Genomic DNA, 19,672 nt, shown 5'->3' with positions numbered 1-19,672 from the left:
TACCGTATTTGAATTGGGCCAAAGGCATCTATTCGGAGGGGGGCTTTATTTATTTGAGATATTAAATACAGCATGTTTTTAATAGGGATAAATCTATAATCGGCCTGGCGCCGATTACATTTGAACCAAACGGTTGACTACTTGTGAACGATATGCGACTGTTAGCATGCGATGTCGTGACTACACGTGCTCAAATGATGTGATGTCTGCCTCAAGCTTCCTGTTTAATTGCCATCATTGGTACAATAAAGGGCACAATCCAGTCTATTGAAATAATTACATCATGGGTCACTCATGGAAATGTCTCAATACATTACATAATCTTTCGGTCCATGACGCTAGTAAGGAGTGTGTGCAACTTGTACTTTGTTATACACAACACGCGTTGTTTATTTTGTGAGTGACATTGCAAATGCAAAGTTTGAAACACAAATGAAACTAGACTAAGTGCAATTTCTGGAGAAATTGCATGGGAATGCTGAACGCTGAATGCTAAGATTTGAATGCATGTGGAATGCTTATGAAGTAAATTGAGGGATAAATTATGAAATGATAACTTCTTGATCACTGGACAATGCACTTTACCAACTGTGTCACTGAGCAGTATCAGACACCTGGTACTGATAATATATGTATGGAAATGGGCGTGGAATGTAAAACTTGTTCAATTTCTTTCCCATTGAAAATGAATGGGGAAAAGTTGGATTTAACATTAAATTGGGCGAATACTCTAAGTAATGTAGAACCAGACGATATATACCCCGGGTGGCGTGAATTTTTGAAGCAAGTTGAAATTTGAACAGTGTAAATTGGAAGTATTATGTGCGAGTAGTTACATGGCAAAAAAAGTATGGAAAATAAAACTCACAATAACATGTAGGAATGCTTCAGCATTCCCACAATTACTTTGTTTTTCACATAAAAAAAAAAAAAAAAAAAAAAAAAAAAAAAAAAAAAGACTGGCCCAAAAAAACTGCCCTGGCATTTAGACATGACTCCTGACCAACACCACTAACACCAAAATCAATTTTGTTGTATGTGTTCCTTACCTCGTGCAGGGTTTTGGAAAACAAGTGGATGTGTCATATATCGCCAAGCATTACAACATGAGCAAAAGCAAAGTGGACAACCAGTTCTACAGCGTGGAAGTGGGAGACTCCACCTTCACCGTTTTAAAGCGCTACCAGAATTTAAAGCCCATCGGCTCCGGAGCTCAGGGGATTGTCTGGTAGGTCATTTTCGTTACGCTTTTTACGAGCTTCATTTACACTTTTATTACGATGGGATTTTGTTTTGGGAGGTCTCGTTTAGCCGTTAATTGTTCTTTTTGGGATGGCGGTGTAGTTTATTATACAAATGAATAACATAGTCATCTAAGGTAATAACAACACGGGTTCACAACCAGTTCAAAATAGTTAGCTGGAGCTAAATGGCTAAAAAAAAAAAAAAAAAAAAAATGTTGGACATGACTATTGAGCTGCAAATGTGAGCTAAATTTCCAGTTAATTGAACGTTAAGTGTTTGCAAAATTACACTTTTAGGGTGTAAATGGTGAATGCCACCTGGGTATACTTGGCTCATAAGTCCCAAAAAATGATTTTATTTTATTTTTTTACATTCATTTTGGATTTGGGCCAACTATGGCCTCAGCAACTTTCAATCTAATGCTGAAACAGTCAGTTTAAATTCTGAATATTAATAATCAGAAGACAATTCCGCACCACAATTCCGCCACCGCCAAGGTTACCCAAATTTGACAATTATCTTTTCGTAATGTGACTTTACTTGTAATATTGCTACTTTTCTCTTTAAATGTTACTTCAATGATTTATTCTGGCGGAAAAAAAAAGTAAAAATAATAAATACAAAAAGCTTCTCAAAAAATTACATTTTCATCTATCTCATTTTATTTAACCCATTGTTTTTATTTATTTATTTATTTTAAGAGTGGCCCAATATTCCAGCATTTACATAGTGTTTACAACTTCAGTATATTTTATTAATAGTTTGACTTTTTGCAAGAAATATGTTCAACTTACTTTTAAAAGTGTTTGTTCTTGTAGTTGTTATGACTTTATTCTTTGAACATTACATTCTTCCTGGCTGCATATAGCAAAAAACTGTATAATTGACACCCATTATAAATGCACTGAATTCAATATTAATACTAGCCCCACCAAAAAATATGAAACAATAGACATAAACCTTCAATTACAGGGAAAAAAATCAACCAAATAAATATTAAAAAAAGAACAAAAAAAAAAACAATTTAAATATCGCCAAATAACATGCAATTAGGTGAATTCACAGGTGCCGAACCACGAATATGCAGGTGTCCAACTATGTTGCAATTTTTTATTTATTTATTTTTAATCATTGTAGCATTAATACTTTTTCCTTGCAATAGTAAACATGTAACATAAAATGAAAATACAATTGTATTTGTAACTTTATTTTGGTAACATTACCTAATTCTTCCGCAATGTTATGACTTAAATACCTGTTAAATAGATAAAGAGTAGTAAAAATGTCTCACTTTTTTTCGTAAAAATTACGTAAAATGTAAAACTTTTTTGCTTCTTCTTCTTTTTTTTCTTTTTTTTTTTTTTTTTTTTAACAATTCTTGTAATATCATGACTTTTGCGTAATATTATGAACTGTTACCCTATGACATTATCCTGGTAGCATTACATCGTCTTTACGAACATATATTGGTTGTTGTATCTATCCTACTATGCACTGTTGTACGCCATCAAATTAACTGCTATGCAAAGTGTCGTTAAAACAAAAACTCTGGTGGCTTTTAGCACAGTACTTAAGTTGGAATAAACTGTTGAGGCATGGGGGCATTTAAATTCATGGCACTAAAACCTTGCTGTGTTAGAATAATACGCCAGCCAAGAGGGATCGAACGGCAAGGCGGCGGAGCGGGGCTCGTTCGTTGTAATTCAACGTGCAATTGCTGAGCCTCGGCTTTCAGCAAAAGCATGAAACCTGCATCGCCAAACGACCGCACAGGATCACGGGCCGCTCGCTAAATAATAATCTAGGACTGTTCTTGTGCCCGTTTGAGAGTGACGCGTGTCAGGCAGTCAGGTCAGCAGCTGTCATCAAGTCATGCGGTGTCATATGGCGACGGTATTATCTTATCCGAGCCAACTCAACTCCTCCCCCCACCATCCATGAAAACTGCTTTCATATCTGGCTTTCTATTGCGAGCAAATGGGATACATTATGGAATTTAATCTCATTTTGTCTCATTAACACGATTGAGCTTCATCATGCTAGTGCTGTAATCCCCCGCATATTAGCGGTTCACTATTTACAAATTCATCATCAACGCAGGTTGAGTCTGGGTTCTTAGTGGAAGTTATGGAGAGTCTTCACCACTACATACGCACAATTGCAGTGCATTGTTGTTGTTTTTAAATTACTATTTTCTTCTTTTCATATAGCATTATTTTTTTAATTAAATAGTACTTTATTCTTTATAATGCTGCAATCATTTCCGATACTCAAATTTAAATACAGTATGTTTTAACTATTCCGTGTTATGTTGTTGTTATATTAACTTTTATATTTTCCTTGATGATGTCTTGTTCCAAAACGTTATTATATTTTTCAAAGAAGTTAATGTTTGGCCATAATACTCTTGCGTGGTAGTTGTTTCTCACTAAAAATATGTCATTATTCTCCTCATATTATGACTACTCTCTCCAAAAAATACTTTTTCTTTTTTTTTAAATGTAACACTCAATTTTGTGTTCTGATATTACCACTTCACTACTATTATAACATTACCAGTTTTTCCTGATAATTTTTTGATTATATACTTGCAACTGATGTGTCTTTATTCTTGTAAAATGATTTCTTTATTATCATAACGACACCATTTTTTTTTAAACAAATTTGTCGTGGTACTTTTTGACACTTTTAACTGAAATTCACATTTTTTTGCATGGCACTAATACTCCTCCAATGATCCTTTAAAAAAAAATATTTAAAATTACAACTTTACTCTCACAATATTTTTTCTTGAATAAATAATACTTATTATTGTAAATTAAAGTTTCTCCCTTATGTTGTGAGTTTGTTATTATAACACTACCAATTTATTTTTGGAATATTTTGACTTTATTCTCGTAACATTACGGCATTTTATAATATTAGGACTTATTATATTGCAACTTCATGTTAATTTCCTTTGAAATATATATATTTTTTGCAGCGTGGCCCTAATAATCCTACATAGTATTTGTCTGCATATTTTTTTGTTGTTGTTGTAATATTTTTTTTATTTAAACTCCAAACTTTTTTATCATCACATATTGTGGTTACCTACTCACGTAAAATTGTGTCATTTACAACTTTATTCCCATCCATTATATTACAATTTCCCTTTCTCAACGTTGCCCTTTTTTTTTTTTTTTTTGCTCTAATACTTCTTAACAGTGATTGTTTCATAAAACACAGCTCTGTTCTAATATTATGATTTTTTAACGTATTAAATAATGTGGATAGACATAGATCATAACACAACCAATGCAAATCTCTCGACCCTTACGACTCCGTGAGGATGAGGAAGGATGAAGGCTTAAAGCACTCAAGCTGCTCATGACATCATCTTCCTCTCAGCCTTGCAAGTGATGGCTGCCTCACTCAAATCCCTTCTGGATCAATGTGTGTGTATGGTTTTTTGTTGTTGTTTTTTTTGTTTTTTTAAATACATGTAGGCTCCACTGTTACCATGGTCACAAATCATCTGCAGTCTCCACAGAGACTGACAGAAATAAAAATATACACGCAGCCAAATCCCTCATCTGTCATCCTCAAACCCACACATGAATTTATCACAACAAACATGACTCATGATCAATAATATAGCACCAAACTCAGGTTTTTGTTTTAACGACACTTTCCACAGCAGTTAATGACTGCCTGTGTTTTAGCACATTAGCATATCAAGTTTTTCGTTAGTTATGGTGTTTCTTTTTTTTTTTTTAAGCATTCCTTTGATATTGGCACATTAAACGCTAACATGTTTTTTTTGTTTTGTCAATAGTGCGGGTTATGATGCTGTCCTCGACAGAAACGTGGCCATCAAGAAGCTTAGCAGACCTTTCCAGAACCAGACACACGCCAAGAGGGCATACCGCGAGTTGGTGCTTATGAAATGTGTCAATCACAAAAATGTAAGCGACAACCTGACATTTTATTCCTTTTCTTTTGGTTTTCCTTAAATACCTTCCTAACAAGAAAAGTGGACACAAGTGAGCACAACTTTGTTAAATGCTTTTTACCTTGAGAAAGTAAAATTTTGTCCAGGCACATTGCATTGTGTATGTAATTGTGGAACTGCCAATTCGGAGTAGGCCTACTGTAAAAGTGTTTGACTCGTGTTTGCAAACTTCAAACAAGTACATTCGAACGTACTTGCAGGATAAACTGTAAACTGTACTGTCTATGATTAAAATACATTTGTATGTGCTGAAAATTGCCATCTTTTTTTTTTTTCATACCTACTCTTTCCTCTTCCAGATTATCAGTTTATTAAATGTCTTCACGCCGCAAAAATCATTAGAGGAGTTCCAAGATGTGTAAGTACAGCGTGCATGTTTGTTAACACACACATGAAAACTCAAATTTCACAGAAGAATCACAAGAGCTTTTTCCTTTACTCGGCATGTCATGACCGATGGCGTTGTATGCACCATGTTCTCATTACTGCTTTGCACTTGCCGTGGTGAGAAGAAATCCCCCACAGTGCCATCAGTGAAAGTGTGTGTAAAGTAATGTAATGTAATCGGAGACGGTACAGATGCATGTATCATTTTAGCCTACAGAGAGATGGATGTTTCCTCCCTATCTGTAATCATATCTATATATAAACGAACATACAGTATAACTACAGTCTACTGTAAAATGTATATATATATGTACATTATATATATATATATATATATATATATATATATATATATATATATATATATATATATATATATATATATATATATATATATATATAAAACTAGAATCCTTTCATCCCCAAAAGCAACATGTTTCAGGGCATTAACAAGACCATATCGATGTAGACCTAACACTCGGTCAGATGAATTAAAAAATAAAAATAAATCTAATACAGAGTTTGATGTCCGCCAGCATTTGTGCAACAGTGCTGTTGCACTGTCTATGAAAATAGATCACGTTCGGTTTCGCTGCTGAATCCAAATTTTGCCCAGGTACCTAGTGATGGAGCTGATGGACGCCAATCTGTGCCAAGTGATCCAAATGGAACTGGACCACGAGAGAATGTCCTACTTGCTCTACCAGATGCTGTGCGGCATAAAGCACCTTCATTCAGCGGGCATTATTCACAGGGTAGGTTCATTTAATTATGTCCTAACCAATTTCAACATTGTTTTGCTTAGTTTGGGATTCATCGGCCTCTGAAAAAAAAATGTTTTTTTTAATCCTATCATGCAGGACCTGAAACCAAGCAATATAGTGGTGAAGTCAGACTGCACTCTCAAGATCCTGGATTTCGGACTGGCTCGGACTGCTGGCACTAGCTTCATGATGACCCCTTATGTGGTGACGAGATACTACAGAGCACCCGAGGTTATCTTGGGCATGGGTTACAAGGAGAACGGTAAGGGACCCCAATTTTGTACCAAAAGGTAATTACTACATGAAATGCAAAAAAACATCAAGAAAATAAACTTGTACGCACACAATATTGTGCGAAACGTGTCGAAGTCTACTGAAACACTGCACAGGGAACCCATTTACAACACCTGTTAATTACTCTCCTACTGCTTTCAAAATTTCAAAAAGGCTCAGCTGTTTGTGTTAGCAATTGTCAGTCTATATGAACTAAATACATTTCCTTAGGTCAAAATTGTTACCAATTACATAGCGATGTCGCTTATTAGCAAATAGCGCTAAAGAAATGTATCAAACAACTGCACCAAACTCGTGTCTGTAGACGGGTAATAAATCTTGTATCAAATCATATCACAAAGGTGATTTAATCAGCGAATGGCTTCATTTAACGCAGCGGTATGTTTGCAACACACCTTTAATATATTCATTAAAACAGTGGGAGACAAAACAAAGCCCTTGTGACTGGAGCATGTTTATAATTGTCCTTGTAGTCGATGTGAAGTCTTACTGAGCATTAACTTGTTGGGTAAACAACGCTTGGACTCATATTGATGCAGTCCTGCAACCAGGTTGCCATTTACTGACATTTTAATCCCGCTGAAGCTTCACTTTAATACGAGTATTTCTGCTTTTTTTCCTCTCTGTCATATGCACTAGCACTACAGTATGAGAGCTAGCACTCTAATTAGCCGCTGCTTTCTAATGACTGCTTTCTCTCCTAGATGTCTTCGAGGTTTAACACTAACCTTTTGCTTTTCCCCTTCTCTTTTCCCCTCGCCTCGTTGCGTGCAGTGGACATATGGTCGGTGGGGTGCATTATGGGAGAAATGGTGCGCCACAAAATCCTTTTCCCCGGGCGGGACTGTATCCTTGTTCAAAGTGTGCTTTTGCTTTAATGGTAGCGATACTTGTGTAAGAACAGGAACAAATCTGAATCAAAATATATATATATATATATATACATATATTTATGTATTTTCAGTACCATGCACTTATATTTTCAAACACTCACCTTATGTTCTCTATGTTTCTGAGGAAGAAAACTTACACAATCACACTCAAACAATGCTTTGTTCCCTCTCTGTTGAACCCTGCAGCATAGACAAAAAATAATCAGTTAGTCGCAGAGTATTTTGTCTTCGATATGAATATTTCAACAAGTGCGTGTTGTCGTGAGCGCTTACCTGGAGTGATGCATCTCCTGTGGGGAAGCTTTAATTGCATCCTCAAGATGGCAAAAGGCTGCTGGAGATTGAACTGCACGTGTGTGAGTGAGCATGTGAAGCCTGTGAGTCACAAACACTTGAATAAATAATAACACATGGTAGTTTATGAGGCATTTCAGAAAACTGGGGGTTTGTAAACTTACGACGGACTTGGAGTGGAAAGTAGTCCACTCCGTTTTGCCTTGACTGCTTGATGATGCAATTAATAACAATTAATTGACAAAATGGGCATTTTTCACGACTTGCAATACCATTAGTAAACAAACATTTGAGCAAGGTAAAGCAATTTACAAAATGGGTATAATGATGATTTTAGCTTTGCTCTCTACCGCTGTAGTTTGTATATGTGGTGAAACAAACGGCAACCGTAATTTACATATCAACTGATAAGTAAATTAAAAATAGACATGGTGGAAATTCAGATATAGTTAGCTAGTCCTTAATGATCATATCTTGGCATGTGTCAGTTGCGCAGAATAATGGTGCTGAGTTGACGTTTAAATTGATAATGTGCTCTAGAGCTCACGTTAGCTAGCAAGTAGGCTAGCCGTGTTTTGCGAAATTACTCGAAGACAACCCAACCAGACATTTTATACATACTAGTGAGATATGTCTTCCACAAACCTGATGATGGAGGTTCCGTTTGTTCGGAAGTGGCTACGGCTCAAAAAGGCAGTCTTACGAGTACAGCTACTGACGACATCCATTCGATGTACTGTATCCTCTTCACCCATTGGTTCCACTGCCAGTTGATTAATTTTACTTTTTGGGGGAAGAAATTGTAAAAAAAAAAAATACCCAGAATCTTTTGAGTATTTATGGCTGCAGGAATAATTGTAAATAATAAGTTATCATACATTTGCTGCAATGAAGAACTGCTTCTGCTTGCAAAGAAGAATGCTTTGCTCTGTCCCCACTCACATTCACATAGCCTGGTTATTTGAATATGACCCAAAAGCTGAAGAACCACAACATCTAACGCAGCAGAATAGTTCGAGCCAGTCTGCTGAGGTCGCCTGTTTTCTGTTAAGAAATGATTGCAAACTTGACCACACATGTACTCAGTAATCTTCTACTCACATGCACAACACATAGACAAACACTGTGTTCCAAATATGCCTTGCATTTGCATATTTAGGGTTGGAACACCCATGTAACTAGGAGCGTGGAAAGGGCGTGGAAAACCAAATAAATAGAGAGGGTGCGGAGAGGAATCTTCAGAGAGTGCAGGAGTGAATTGAATCAGTCAGTTCCTCTCCTCTCTCCTCGCGAGCCCTGAACTGAGTGTCTTCTCTCCTTTTTGTGTCGTATTTAATAGATGTCAAACAGGTAACCCTGGCAATGGCCTAGAATTGTTTTTCATACAAATATTTACTAAATTTCTGACTTTAATACTTCATTAGCTCGTGAATATGTTGCATTTTGACTGACGTAGAAATTTAAATTCAACGCAAGCTGTTTGTTGTCAGTGTACCCTTTAGTTTTCAGCGCTTCAAAAATTTACCAATCACAGGGCACAAACAAGCAACTGTTCACATTTACGATGTAAAGTTTATATTCTTCACTGAAGCTAAATTTGGAATGTCGGAGCAAGTCCAGTGAAAACACACGCAAGCACAAGGAGAGCACGCAAACTTCAAACGGGAAGGTCTGCGATTATATTTGAACCTCAAACCTCAGTACCGTGTGGCAGCGACGCTAGCTCTTCAAGAGGTTATTTAGCAGTAATTTGAGTTTGTGTATGTGTGTGTGTTTGCGTGAACCCAGTGGACATGTGGTCAGTGGGCTGCATCTTTGGAGAGGTGATTAGAGGCACAGTGCTCTTCCCTGGCACGGACCGTATCCTTCTGACATCCAACACTGCCTGCCCACACTTATGCCAACTCAACATGTTGACCCAACCACTTGCGGACGACGTTGACGTTCTCACTCAGCATGATGATGGACAGTAATTACTGGATTGCTGATGGATCCAAATTGTTGTGTAGTTTTGGAACACAAAATTAGATGTTTGTTTTTATCATGAGATTTGCACAAAAAAAGTGTCTAGACAATTATCTCTTGAAGTACAGTCTTAAAAATGATCATTTCCCAATACAATTATTTGAACATCCTAGTGATGTTCTTGTATATCCCCACATACTTGTATTTGCCTTAATGTTGCACCAGACATCGACCAGTGGAACAAGGTGATCGAGCAGCTCGGTACACCGGCACCAGAGTTCATGAAGAAGCTGCAGCCCACCGTGAGGAACTATGTGGAGAACCGGCCCAAGTACGCCGGCCTCACCTTTCCCAAACTTTTCCCAGACTGCCTCTTCCCCGCTGATTCCGAGCACAACAAACTGAAAGGTGAGAAGAAAAAATGTGAGAAATAATGTCGATAAAAGATTTCATTTTATTATTTCAGTTCTTGTTTGTTTCGGGGGGGGGGGGGTCTGTTCTTCAGGAAGTAAAATGCACACTCTATTGGGTTAAGATCCAGTGATTGACTTGGCCAGTCTAAGACCTTCCACTTTTTTGCCGCGGATGAAGCCCTCGGTTGACGACCCGCTCACCAATACAAATCGTCGCATTGCCGTGGAGAACACCTCGTGAATCCTGATGAAACGACGCACAGGGAAAAGGAAGGGAAAGGGATTTAGGGTGGTTGATGGGTTGTGAGATGGGTGGGAGAAGGACTGGCCAACAGTCTCCAGGAGAGCAACAGTTATATAACAGATGCTTTTAAGGCTGACTTGAATTTACGTCAAGGCGAGCCATCAATTGCTCCACATTGCGCTCCATCTTGCAAAGGACCTTGTGTTTGATGCACACACCACAGGATCGCTCTCTTAACTGGCAACTTTGCTAATTCCGATCGAAAAAGAAAAAAAAAAAAAATCTGTTGAGGGACAACTTGTATCTTCAGTCGAATAGTCATCGATTGTTAGTTTCCTGAAAAGAGTTTTTTTTTCCTACATCATATTACGTTACATTTCTTGTTCCGTGGTTGTGACTAGTCTCCCTAGTCTCCTTCTGTGGAGTTAATCCATTCCGTGGTCACACTCGCTGACATCAAACTTGATGCCTTGAACTCACAGTTAGTTGTTCAACCTTTAGGGTGTTCCTCTGATTTTTTTTCCCTGGCTTGTTTTCTGCTGTGACATTGAAGCTGCTACCTTCTAAAATATTCATCAATCCAGAAGGGGGAGATCAGAGTGTTACAGACAGGAATTAAGGGCGAGTAAGAGAGAGAGAGGGAGACGGGGAGTGTTTCCCCTTGACTGAATCAGGATGCATGGATGGATGGATGGAGAAATGAAATAGAGAGCAATGAGAGGGCATCATTTTACAGATTTACCGTCAGTTCCATGCAGAGGCAGCAGTGGGAGGAAGCTCCTACGCTTGCAGTTTGTCCCCTGTGCTAGTGTAGTTATTTATAGTAGAAGAACAGAGGGTGTGCTAGCTAGATAAAGGGTGGTCTGTCCACTGTAACTGAAAGTTGAAACCATTTTGACCTGAAGTGGCATTTTAAAGTCATTTTGGCCATGGCCAAGTGTCAGTCAGCTTGTCCTAGATTTGGTGTAATGGCTACCGAATTTGAACCATGTATACAAGACAGCTGGGTAAGTTTGATGACTCATAAAACATGAAAAACACAGGAAGTCAGACATTTTGATCTGAAGCGGACATTTTGGCCCTCAAACTTTTTTTTTTTTTTTTTTGTGATTGCGACAGAATTTCAACCTTGTATACTAGACAGATGGAGTCTTGCGTTTTTGTCGTGAGTAGGCGGAGCATGGCGGCCAAGTTTGATGACTCACCATAAAAGGCACAGGAAGTCAGCCATTTTGATATGAAGCAGCCATTTTGACCATTTTGTCAGATTGTTGCCAAATTCCAATCACGTATGGTAGACAGACGTGATGATAAATTGCAAATCTTTTAAATTGTTATCTTTGCGTGTGGGTAGCTCATAGTTTGATGAAGACAGCAAGTCTGCCATTTTGTTCAACTTTTCATTGACACAACTTGGTCTGTTTATTGTGTGCTTCTTTTCAATGCTTTCCTCTGTTTTGTCTGTTGTTTATTTCTTATTAACTCATTCAAGCCCAAAAACGTGTAAAACGTTAATACTTTTGTCATTCAGTCCCAAAAACGTGTTTATAATTTTTTATTTTATTTTATTTTTTATTTTTTATGCAAGCACATACAGAAGGCTTTGATGCAGCTTCTGACATGAAGAGGTCTCTTAAAGCAATGGTAGTTATTAAAAACATGGCCAGCAGGTGGCAGCAGAGTATAAGAGATCAGCCAGGGCCATGTTGCAACAAGCTCTGTTTGTCAGTGTTTTCACCAGGAATGTGAATATTGATGAAACTTAGCTATATTCTAATGCTAATGGCTGCAAAATGGAAACAGATACAAATATACTTTGTTTCTGATGAAAGAAGAGACTCTAATCTTTCTTTTGATAGATTCCATGTTTTTATAGTAATAGAACACAATGTTCTGTGGGCCTTGCAAAATTTGTCAAAAGGGTGTTTCTTTAATGAAAATGGCTGGGAGTCAATGAGTTAAGGCAACCATTTAATGTAATTGCCTGGTGAACTCCAAAGACAAAGTTTTCCGAGAGACTTCATTTGAAAAGAAGCAATCACACATTGCCCAAATCTTCACTTTTCATCATTGCGTGATATTGCTAACTAGCCAGATGATTGTGGCCATGTCCAAAGGTCACGGTACACTCACCGTCAAAGGGTCTGTTCATCTCTAATTTTTTATTTTTTATTTTTTTTCTTCTCCAAATGCCAGCAAGCCAAGCCAGAGACTTGCTGTCCAAGATGCTGATCATCGACCCTGCCAAGCGGATATCAGTGGACGAAGCCTTGCAACACCCTTACATCAATGTGTGGTACGATCCGGCTGAGGTGGAGGCGGTGAGTATAGACCTTGAGTTGACCCTTTCATCACCCATCCAAAAAGCTTGACAGTTTATTGATTTTTGGTATATTTTTTGGGGGGGCTAAGTCAAGTATATTATAAGTGTAAGTATACAAAGTATATTAAAACAGCACAGTGATAACTAATTGGGTCCATACAGATTAGAAGCACTTCTAGTTTGCTTAAATCTGGATGATTTCTTTTTTTATTGTGTTTTGCAACTTTGGTCAATGTAGTTTTTAAATATTAAGAATGTGATTTCAGTAATTTGTAAAGGGATTTAACCCAAGTCATTTTAAGCATCTTGGATCTTATAACTGTCAAAGTCTTGACCAACAATGACTAACAGTTTCAAAATAACTGAATGATAATTGTGTAGACACCAAACTTTAAAAATAGCTGCCTTAAATACTTCATATCAGAACATTGGCTGACTTTTCTTGCTCTGGCACAGAACAAGAATCTATGAAGAAATTTGTTCGGTTAAAAAAATAAATTAAAAAAACATCCATACACTTGCACAACACAAATTTGACCTTAAACCAGCACAACATCAAGCATTGGATAATAGTCCAAGATCAAAACATATTTTACAAAAATTGGTCCAAATTTGTGACTTGTCAAGCACTAGAATGGAAATTGTTTTGACCTCAACCATTTTCTACATTCTGACGTATGTTGTAGGGTCCCTTGAAGACACTCTCGATTTGCTATTACTAAAACAGAATTTCTGATTCGGGAAAAAAAAAAAAAATGTTTTGCTGTTTGTGATGTTCTTCATCAGTGCCTCATTCGTGTGAGGTGACAGCGAGATTGGGAAAAAGCCTAAAAAAATATATTGGGATTTTTTTTTTTTTTCCTTTTAAAATATATGACTGAAATATATGCACTTGCCTCTGATGTAAACTGACTGTATTTGAGTGGTCTTCTTCAACACATGTTCTGCTGTTTTCCCCCTTCTCTAATGTCACCTCATGCTGATGAAGGCCAGGGATCTCATCCAAATATCCATGGTAAATGACCACCAACGCTTCTGCAAAACTCTCCCTCCCTTCTCGTGACAAAATATGCTGATCGGATGTCAAAAGTGAACCTCGGACGTGACCATTTTGTGGTGGGGGGAAAAAAGAAAAAAAAAAAAGAGTGGGAAATTCTATTAGTGCAATGGAAGGAGATGCTCCAAAATCAAGTGTTGATGTATTTGTCTTCTTAGTTGTGTAAATCAATAAAGGTGTATGTGTAATTACTTCCTAAGCCAGCATGTTTTCATGTGCATCTTCTACACGTTAAAAAAAAAAACAAAAAAAGAAAAAAAAAAAAACGTTTTTATTATATTTATTTTTATTATAAAAGGTTTTATTGATTGTTTTGTCTCCATTTTTTTTAAATAAAGTATGCAAATATTGCAGCATCATTTAGAGCTTGTTTTCAAAAACACATTAAAGGAAAATCAAGGAAAAAAAATTTGAATTTTGACGCCCAAAATATGAATACATTTTATTTTATTTTTTCCTGAACATTTCTTGTGTTTTTGTAGGCAATCTCAAATCTTACATAGAAACTGAGTTCTAGCCTTTAAGTACAAAAGAAACGGCATTATATAAGAATTGCGATAGAGCTGCTACAACACACAATGACTAAAGATGCTGCACTTCTTTTTTTTTTTTCCCCCAACTTTACAGCCTCCTCCTCAAATCTATGACAAGCAGCTTGATGAGAGAGAACACTCCATTGATGAGTGGAAAGGTGAGACACTTTCAACCACACATCATATCTTTCATTCATTCATTGATAAATTATTATTAATATTAGTATTGTTATTATTGATATTGTTATTATCTTATACATTATTTTATCAATACCTTAAGTTATACTTTATGGTCTTTATTATTTATTGACACCAAATAAACTACATATATTTTACATTTTATTTATGTACAAATGTATATCATTTTAAAATGCATTTTATAACATTAATACTGGTACAGTATGTGTTTTTTTCCCCCTCAAAAACACAATATCACCAATTGTAAATAATTACTGGTGGAATCCCACAAGACTTGTTTCTAGGTCCTCTGATTTTTTGTTTATCTTTTCATCTTATCATTAAATATGATTATAATAAAAATAATAATAGACATATTTTTAATATATTTTTACTCTAATAAACTAATAGTCTTTATTTATCTATTTTATTTATTTTAAAATGCGTTTTATAACATTTACTTTATGCATTTTTTTTTTTTTTTTTTGTTCAACACAATATCACCAATTGTAAATAATTACTGTTGGAATCCCACAGGACTCATTTCTAGGTCCTCTGATTTTTTTGTTTATCTTTTCATCTTATCATTAAATATGATTATAATAAAAATTATATTTTTTTAAGATATATTTTTACTATAATAAACTAATTGTCTTTATTATTTATCTATGGGAAATAAACTTCTTATATTTTATGTTTTATTTATGTAAAAATGTATATCATTTTAAAATGCATTTTATAACATTAATACTGGTACTTTATGGGGTTTTTTTTTTTTTTTTTTTTTGTTCAACACAATATCACCAATTGTAAATAATCAATGGCGGAATCCCACAGGACTCATTTCTAGGTCCCCTGATTTTTTTTTCCATCTTATTAAATATAATTTAATATATTTTTATGTACTGTATTCATTCTGAAAAAAATACAAAAATGAAAACTTTGTTTTATGTCTATATTTTGTACACTTTTTTTTTTATTGTATTTATAAACTTCAATGAATAATACAAGTAATACATTCAAGGCCAAAACAAAGTCAATTTCACGCACACTGTCGGCACATAACCATATTGTAAACCCAATTGGCATTTGTGAACCAAGTTTCCACTGATGTGCCTTTGGGTACCTAGAAAGATGCTCTGCAACATGTATTATTATTATTATTATTATTATTACTACTACCGGTAACCATTTTACTTTGCTCTGTTGTCAGTATTGAAAACATTGGTCTTTTTTTTTTTTTTTTTTTTTTTTTTTAAACGTATTACTTGCTGTGTTCCGCAGAGTTGATCTACAAAGAAGTAATGAATTTTGAGGAAAGAACGAAGAATGGCGTAGTGAAGGGACAGCCTTCACCTTCAGGTACTCTCAGTGCATAAGCCTAATCGCTCTGTAAGTCAATTTTATTTACAACCTTACTGGACCCTCTGATATTCACACACGCCATTGTCTTGTCCGTCTGTCTGTCTCCTCTTTATTCTTCATTAATGCTAAATGAAATGCTAAGGGATAATGTATGATGAAAATATGTTTATTATGTATGACATAGTATATATACAGTACTGTAGTATGGTATGGTGGCTTGGGTTCTTGGGAAACAGTGTACATGCCAAATTTTTCATTCATCTATGGGGAGGTTATTATGATTGAGCGCTATGAACTCTGCCTAGCAACACGAGTCTACAAATGTGAGCTTTATTTTTTATTTTTTTGTTAATATATGGGGAGATTATTATGATTGAGCCCTATATGAACTCTGCCTAGCAACAAGAGTCTACAAATGTGACCTTTATTTTAATTTTTTCGTTAATATATGGGGAGGTTTTTATGATTGAGCCCTATGAACTCTGCCTAGCAACAAAAGTCTACAAATGTGACCTTTATTTATTTTTTTGTTAATATATGGGCGAGGTTATTATGATTGAGCCCTATATGAACTCTGCCTAGCAACAAGAGTCTACAAATGTGACCTTTATTTTTTTATTTTTTTGTTAATATATGGGGAAGTTATTACGATTGAGCCCTATATGAACTCTGCCTAGCAACAAGAGTCTACAAATGTGACCTTTATTTATTTATTTTTTTCCGTTAATATATGGGGAAGTTATTATGATTGAGCCCTATATGAACTCTGCCTAGCAACAAGAGTCTACAAATGTGACCTTTATTATTATTCTTTTTTTCTTTAATATATGGGGAAGTTATTATGATTGAGCCCTATATGAACTCTGCCTAGCAACAAGAGTCTACAAATGTGACCTTTATTTTTTAGTTTTTTGTTAATATAGGGGGAAGTTATTATGATTCAGCCCTATATGAACTTTGCCTAGCAACAAGCGTCTACAAATGTGACCTTTATTTCCCACGTAATTATTTCTCTACGTCATGGTACTTTTTTGCTATTTGGATTCTCCGTGTAACCCAGCGAACCCAAGTCCCCATCGCCGTGCTGTGATGTGTTCTCGTCCAATCACCTCGTATTGGGTCCCGTGCTTTTTTCCCCCCCTTTACCTGTGTGGCACGATTGGTTCCAGCGCCGGCGAGGGCGCCTCTGGTTACGTTATAACCGCGGCGCCGCCGTTGCTTCCCTCAGCGCAGGTGCAGCCGTGAACAGCAGCGAGAGCCTCCCTCCGTCCTCGTCCATCAACGACATCTCGTCCATGTCCACCGACCAGACCCTGGCCTCAGACACCGACAGCAGCCTGGAGACCTCGGCGGGACCGCTGGGGTGCTGCAGGTGACTAGCCGCCTGCCTGCGCAACCCCGCCTTCTTCCGCCGCTGAGGGAGAAGGAGAAGAAGAAAGGCGAGAGGTCGGCGCGATCGGAAAAACAAACTAAAATAGAGAAAAATGTGAAACAATCAATAGGAGACGACCAAGCCTGCGCGTTGTCATGCTAAATAAAATTAAAAAAAAAAACAGCAGCGGTATTTAAAGTTATACTCTAGTTGCTTTGCTTATATTAGCCCACGTACAATATATTGCATACAAAAAGCAGCTTTGACTTGCATCTAGCATCACACTCTTGCTGGCTGCTGCCCCCCCCTCAAATGGCCCCAAAAGGCAATTATACGCTCCTGTCTTTGGTGACCTCTCTGCTGTAATTCATCCAAAACAACTCTTAAAAATGTGTGTGCGTGTTTATAAACACACCACAGCATGTAAATAATGTAAGTGTGTACAGCCGAAGGGTACATGGAGTGGGACGAACGGCCAGTATGCTGGAAGCTTCTTATTCTTTATTTTGCTCATTTTTATTTTATTTTACTTTATTTTACTACCCTATAAAACTTTTTTTTTATGCCAACCTGTGTCACACAATTGCCTTTTGTTTGATTAACAATTTGTCTATTGATTTCTGATTTATATTTTCTAAACCAAATACAGAAAAAAATATTTTGTGGGAATTGTAACAGGTTGACACAAAAATAAAGTATTAAAATAAAGTCCAATAAAAATTTAATTTAATTAAATTTAATCTAATTAAATTAAATTTAATTAAAATAAAGTGACATTTTTTTTTTAATGTATGCTATTTTTTATTCATTATTTTAGACGACTGATGCACCTTGCAAACCTGAAATGCTCCTGGCAGTTGTTGCACTTGTGCATGATATCAGTTCACATTGGCAAAAAAATAAATAAAAATAAAGTCAGTGTATGCTTAAGGCGTCTGCACATGTCTCACATCCACTAACACAATAAGAGATGTAATTGGATGTCTGGTTCAAACAAATCGGGCTTATAATTGCTCTTCAAAAGTGTTTTTTTGCTGTCATGTTCCTTTCTTTTTGGCCTGTTCGATGATGCAATTCCATTCTCATTATCATTCTCATTTATTGGGCGCAAAAGGTGAGCAGTGATAACCACTTTGGCAATGCTTTGATTCTCACGTTTCATGTACGTTTACTGTGCAAAAATTCTTGGAATGCCAGTAGCTTTACTGTATTCAATGGCCTTTTCAAAGCGCCCATGATATGTAAAAGTAAAAATTTATTCTGGTGAGGATGTAGATAAATAACATTACGACAAAAGAGTGATCAATATTGAATCGTGACAGGTATACTGCAATAGCATTATTTTGTCCCACCTCTCAGTGATTATGATGTGAGATACTCCAATTTCTGACTAGGGGTATGCTGTTTAAACGTACTGCCAAGTCGTTCAACATATTGGTAAAAATAGGCTAAATGTTAAAAACATTGAGCATTGGCATTATAGGAGAAAATGTTGCTTTTAGCTATATTTTGCAAATACGTTCACTTTATCAGTATGACGACGTTCATTCGAATGACACAGCCCAGTCAAAAAATGTTTAGCCTACTCCACGTTGGCAGTACCACACTTCCGTTTTTTTTGTTTTTTTTATTTTTTATTTTTTACTATATCAAGATTAATATTCCCTCCTGGTTTAGGTGCAATAATGAGTGTAGCCATTGCTAGCTGAAGCTACCATGGAGTGTGGGAAAGGTCGGGAAGTCTGCTAGCTAGCTAACAAACATAAAAATATAATTAGAGCACTTTTTCTGGCTTTGGCGGCGGTCTGCTCCGCATTCTAGTAATTAATAATGGTCAGTAAAACAACAAATTTGGTGGCGGCCCAGGACTATTACACAACATTGGATCTCTGACGACAGTCACTTTTTTTTTGGTAGCTGGCAATGGCGAGTGCCTTTTGGGTGGTGACAAATAGTACGTGTTTCAAATTGCACGGCAGCACACAACATGACTTGTTTTGTGCCTTAAAACTAATAAATAATTCGTTAGACACCCGAGGAAGAAAGTTTGGGTTAACCGCTATTAATAAAAAAAGAAAAAAAAAAGAAAAAAAAAGTTATTCATTGCTCACCTCATGGCATGGCTCAGCAACTACAGTTCTTTCTTTTAATTATTATTATTATTATTATTATTATTTAAAATGTTCGATAACCGCTGTTTAAATTAAGAAACATGATCATTCATTTACCAGTTCCCCCTTTAAAACAAAAATGTCCGTCTTGACGTACACCTGCAGTACCTTGAAAGGCCTGCCAGAGAGTGCTGTCTCCAGAATAAGCTACATTACGGCTCGGTGTTGTGTTCAGGGTCCG

General features: G+C 36.3%; 1 protein-coding gene and 1 long non-coding RNA gene across 9 annotated transcripts in view; one reads left to right on the top strand and one right to left on the bottom strand.

Moving 5' to 3' along the window:
• Window positions 1–17,423, top strand: part of mapk10 (mitogen-activated protein kinase 10) — a 27,152-nt gene extending 9,729 nt beyond the window's left edge. For 3 of the 8 annotated variants that reach the window (XM_077497466.1, XM_077497468.1, XM_077497469.1), the window contains exons 3-14: window positions 1,059–1,228; window positions 5,063–5,192; window positions 5,539–5,597; window positions 6,243–6,381; window positions 6,487–6,652; window positions 7,459–7,530; window positions 10,062–10,244; window positions 12,690–12,814; window positions 13,805–13,831; window positions 14,501–14,564; window positions 15,868–15,945; window positions 17,182–17,423. In XM_077497466.1, coding sequence (XP_077353592.1) covers window positions 1,059–1,228; window positions 5,063–5,192; window positions 5,539–5,597; window positions 6,243–6,381; window positions 6,487–6,652; window positions 7,459–7,530; window positions 10,062–10,244; window positions 12,690–12,814; window positions 13,805–13,831; window positions 14,501–14,564; window positions 15,868–15,945; window positions 17,182–17,324 — 1,356 coding nt within the window. In that variant the 3' untranslated portion in view covers window positions 17,325–17,423. Of the gene's footprint in view, window positions 1–1,058; window positions 1,229–5,062; window positions 5,193–5,538; window positions 5,598–6,242; window positions 6,382–6,486; window positions 6,653–7,458; window positions 7,531–9,659; window positions 9,732–10,061; window positions 10,245–12,689; window positions 12,815–13,804; window positions 13,832–14,500; window positions 14,565–15,867; window positions 15,976–17,176 lie in introns of all 8 variants that reach the window. The other 5 variants (XM_077497474.1, XM_077497473.1, XM_077497472.1 and 2 more) reach the window with 5 other exon arrangements.
• On the bottom strand, window positions 9,896–19,672 carry LOC144002325 (uncharacterized). Its single transcript, XR_013278705.1, has 3 exons — window positions 19,549–19,672; window positions 17,095–17,362; window positions 9,896–10,237 (listed from the first exon to the last, which is right to left on the bottom strand). It is a non-coding gene; the product is annotated as an uncharacterized LOC144002325 (long non-coding RNA).

Source organism: Festucalex cinctus, chromosome 15, assembly GCF_051991245.1.
Source record: "Festucalex cinctus isolate MCC-2025b chromosome 15, RoL_Fcin_1.0, whole genome shotgun sequence".
Classification (NCBI taxonomy): domain Eukaryota; kingdom Metazoa; phylum Chordata; class Actinopteri; order Syngnathiformes; family Syngnathidae; genus Festucalex; species Festucalex cinctus.
This window is presented reverse-complemented; position numbering and strand designations above follow the sequence as displayed.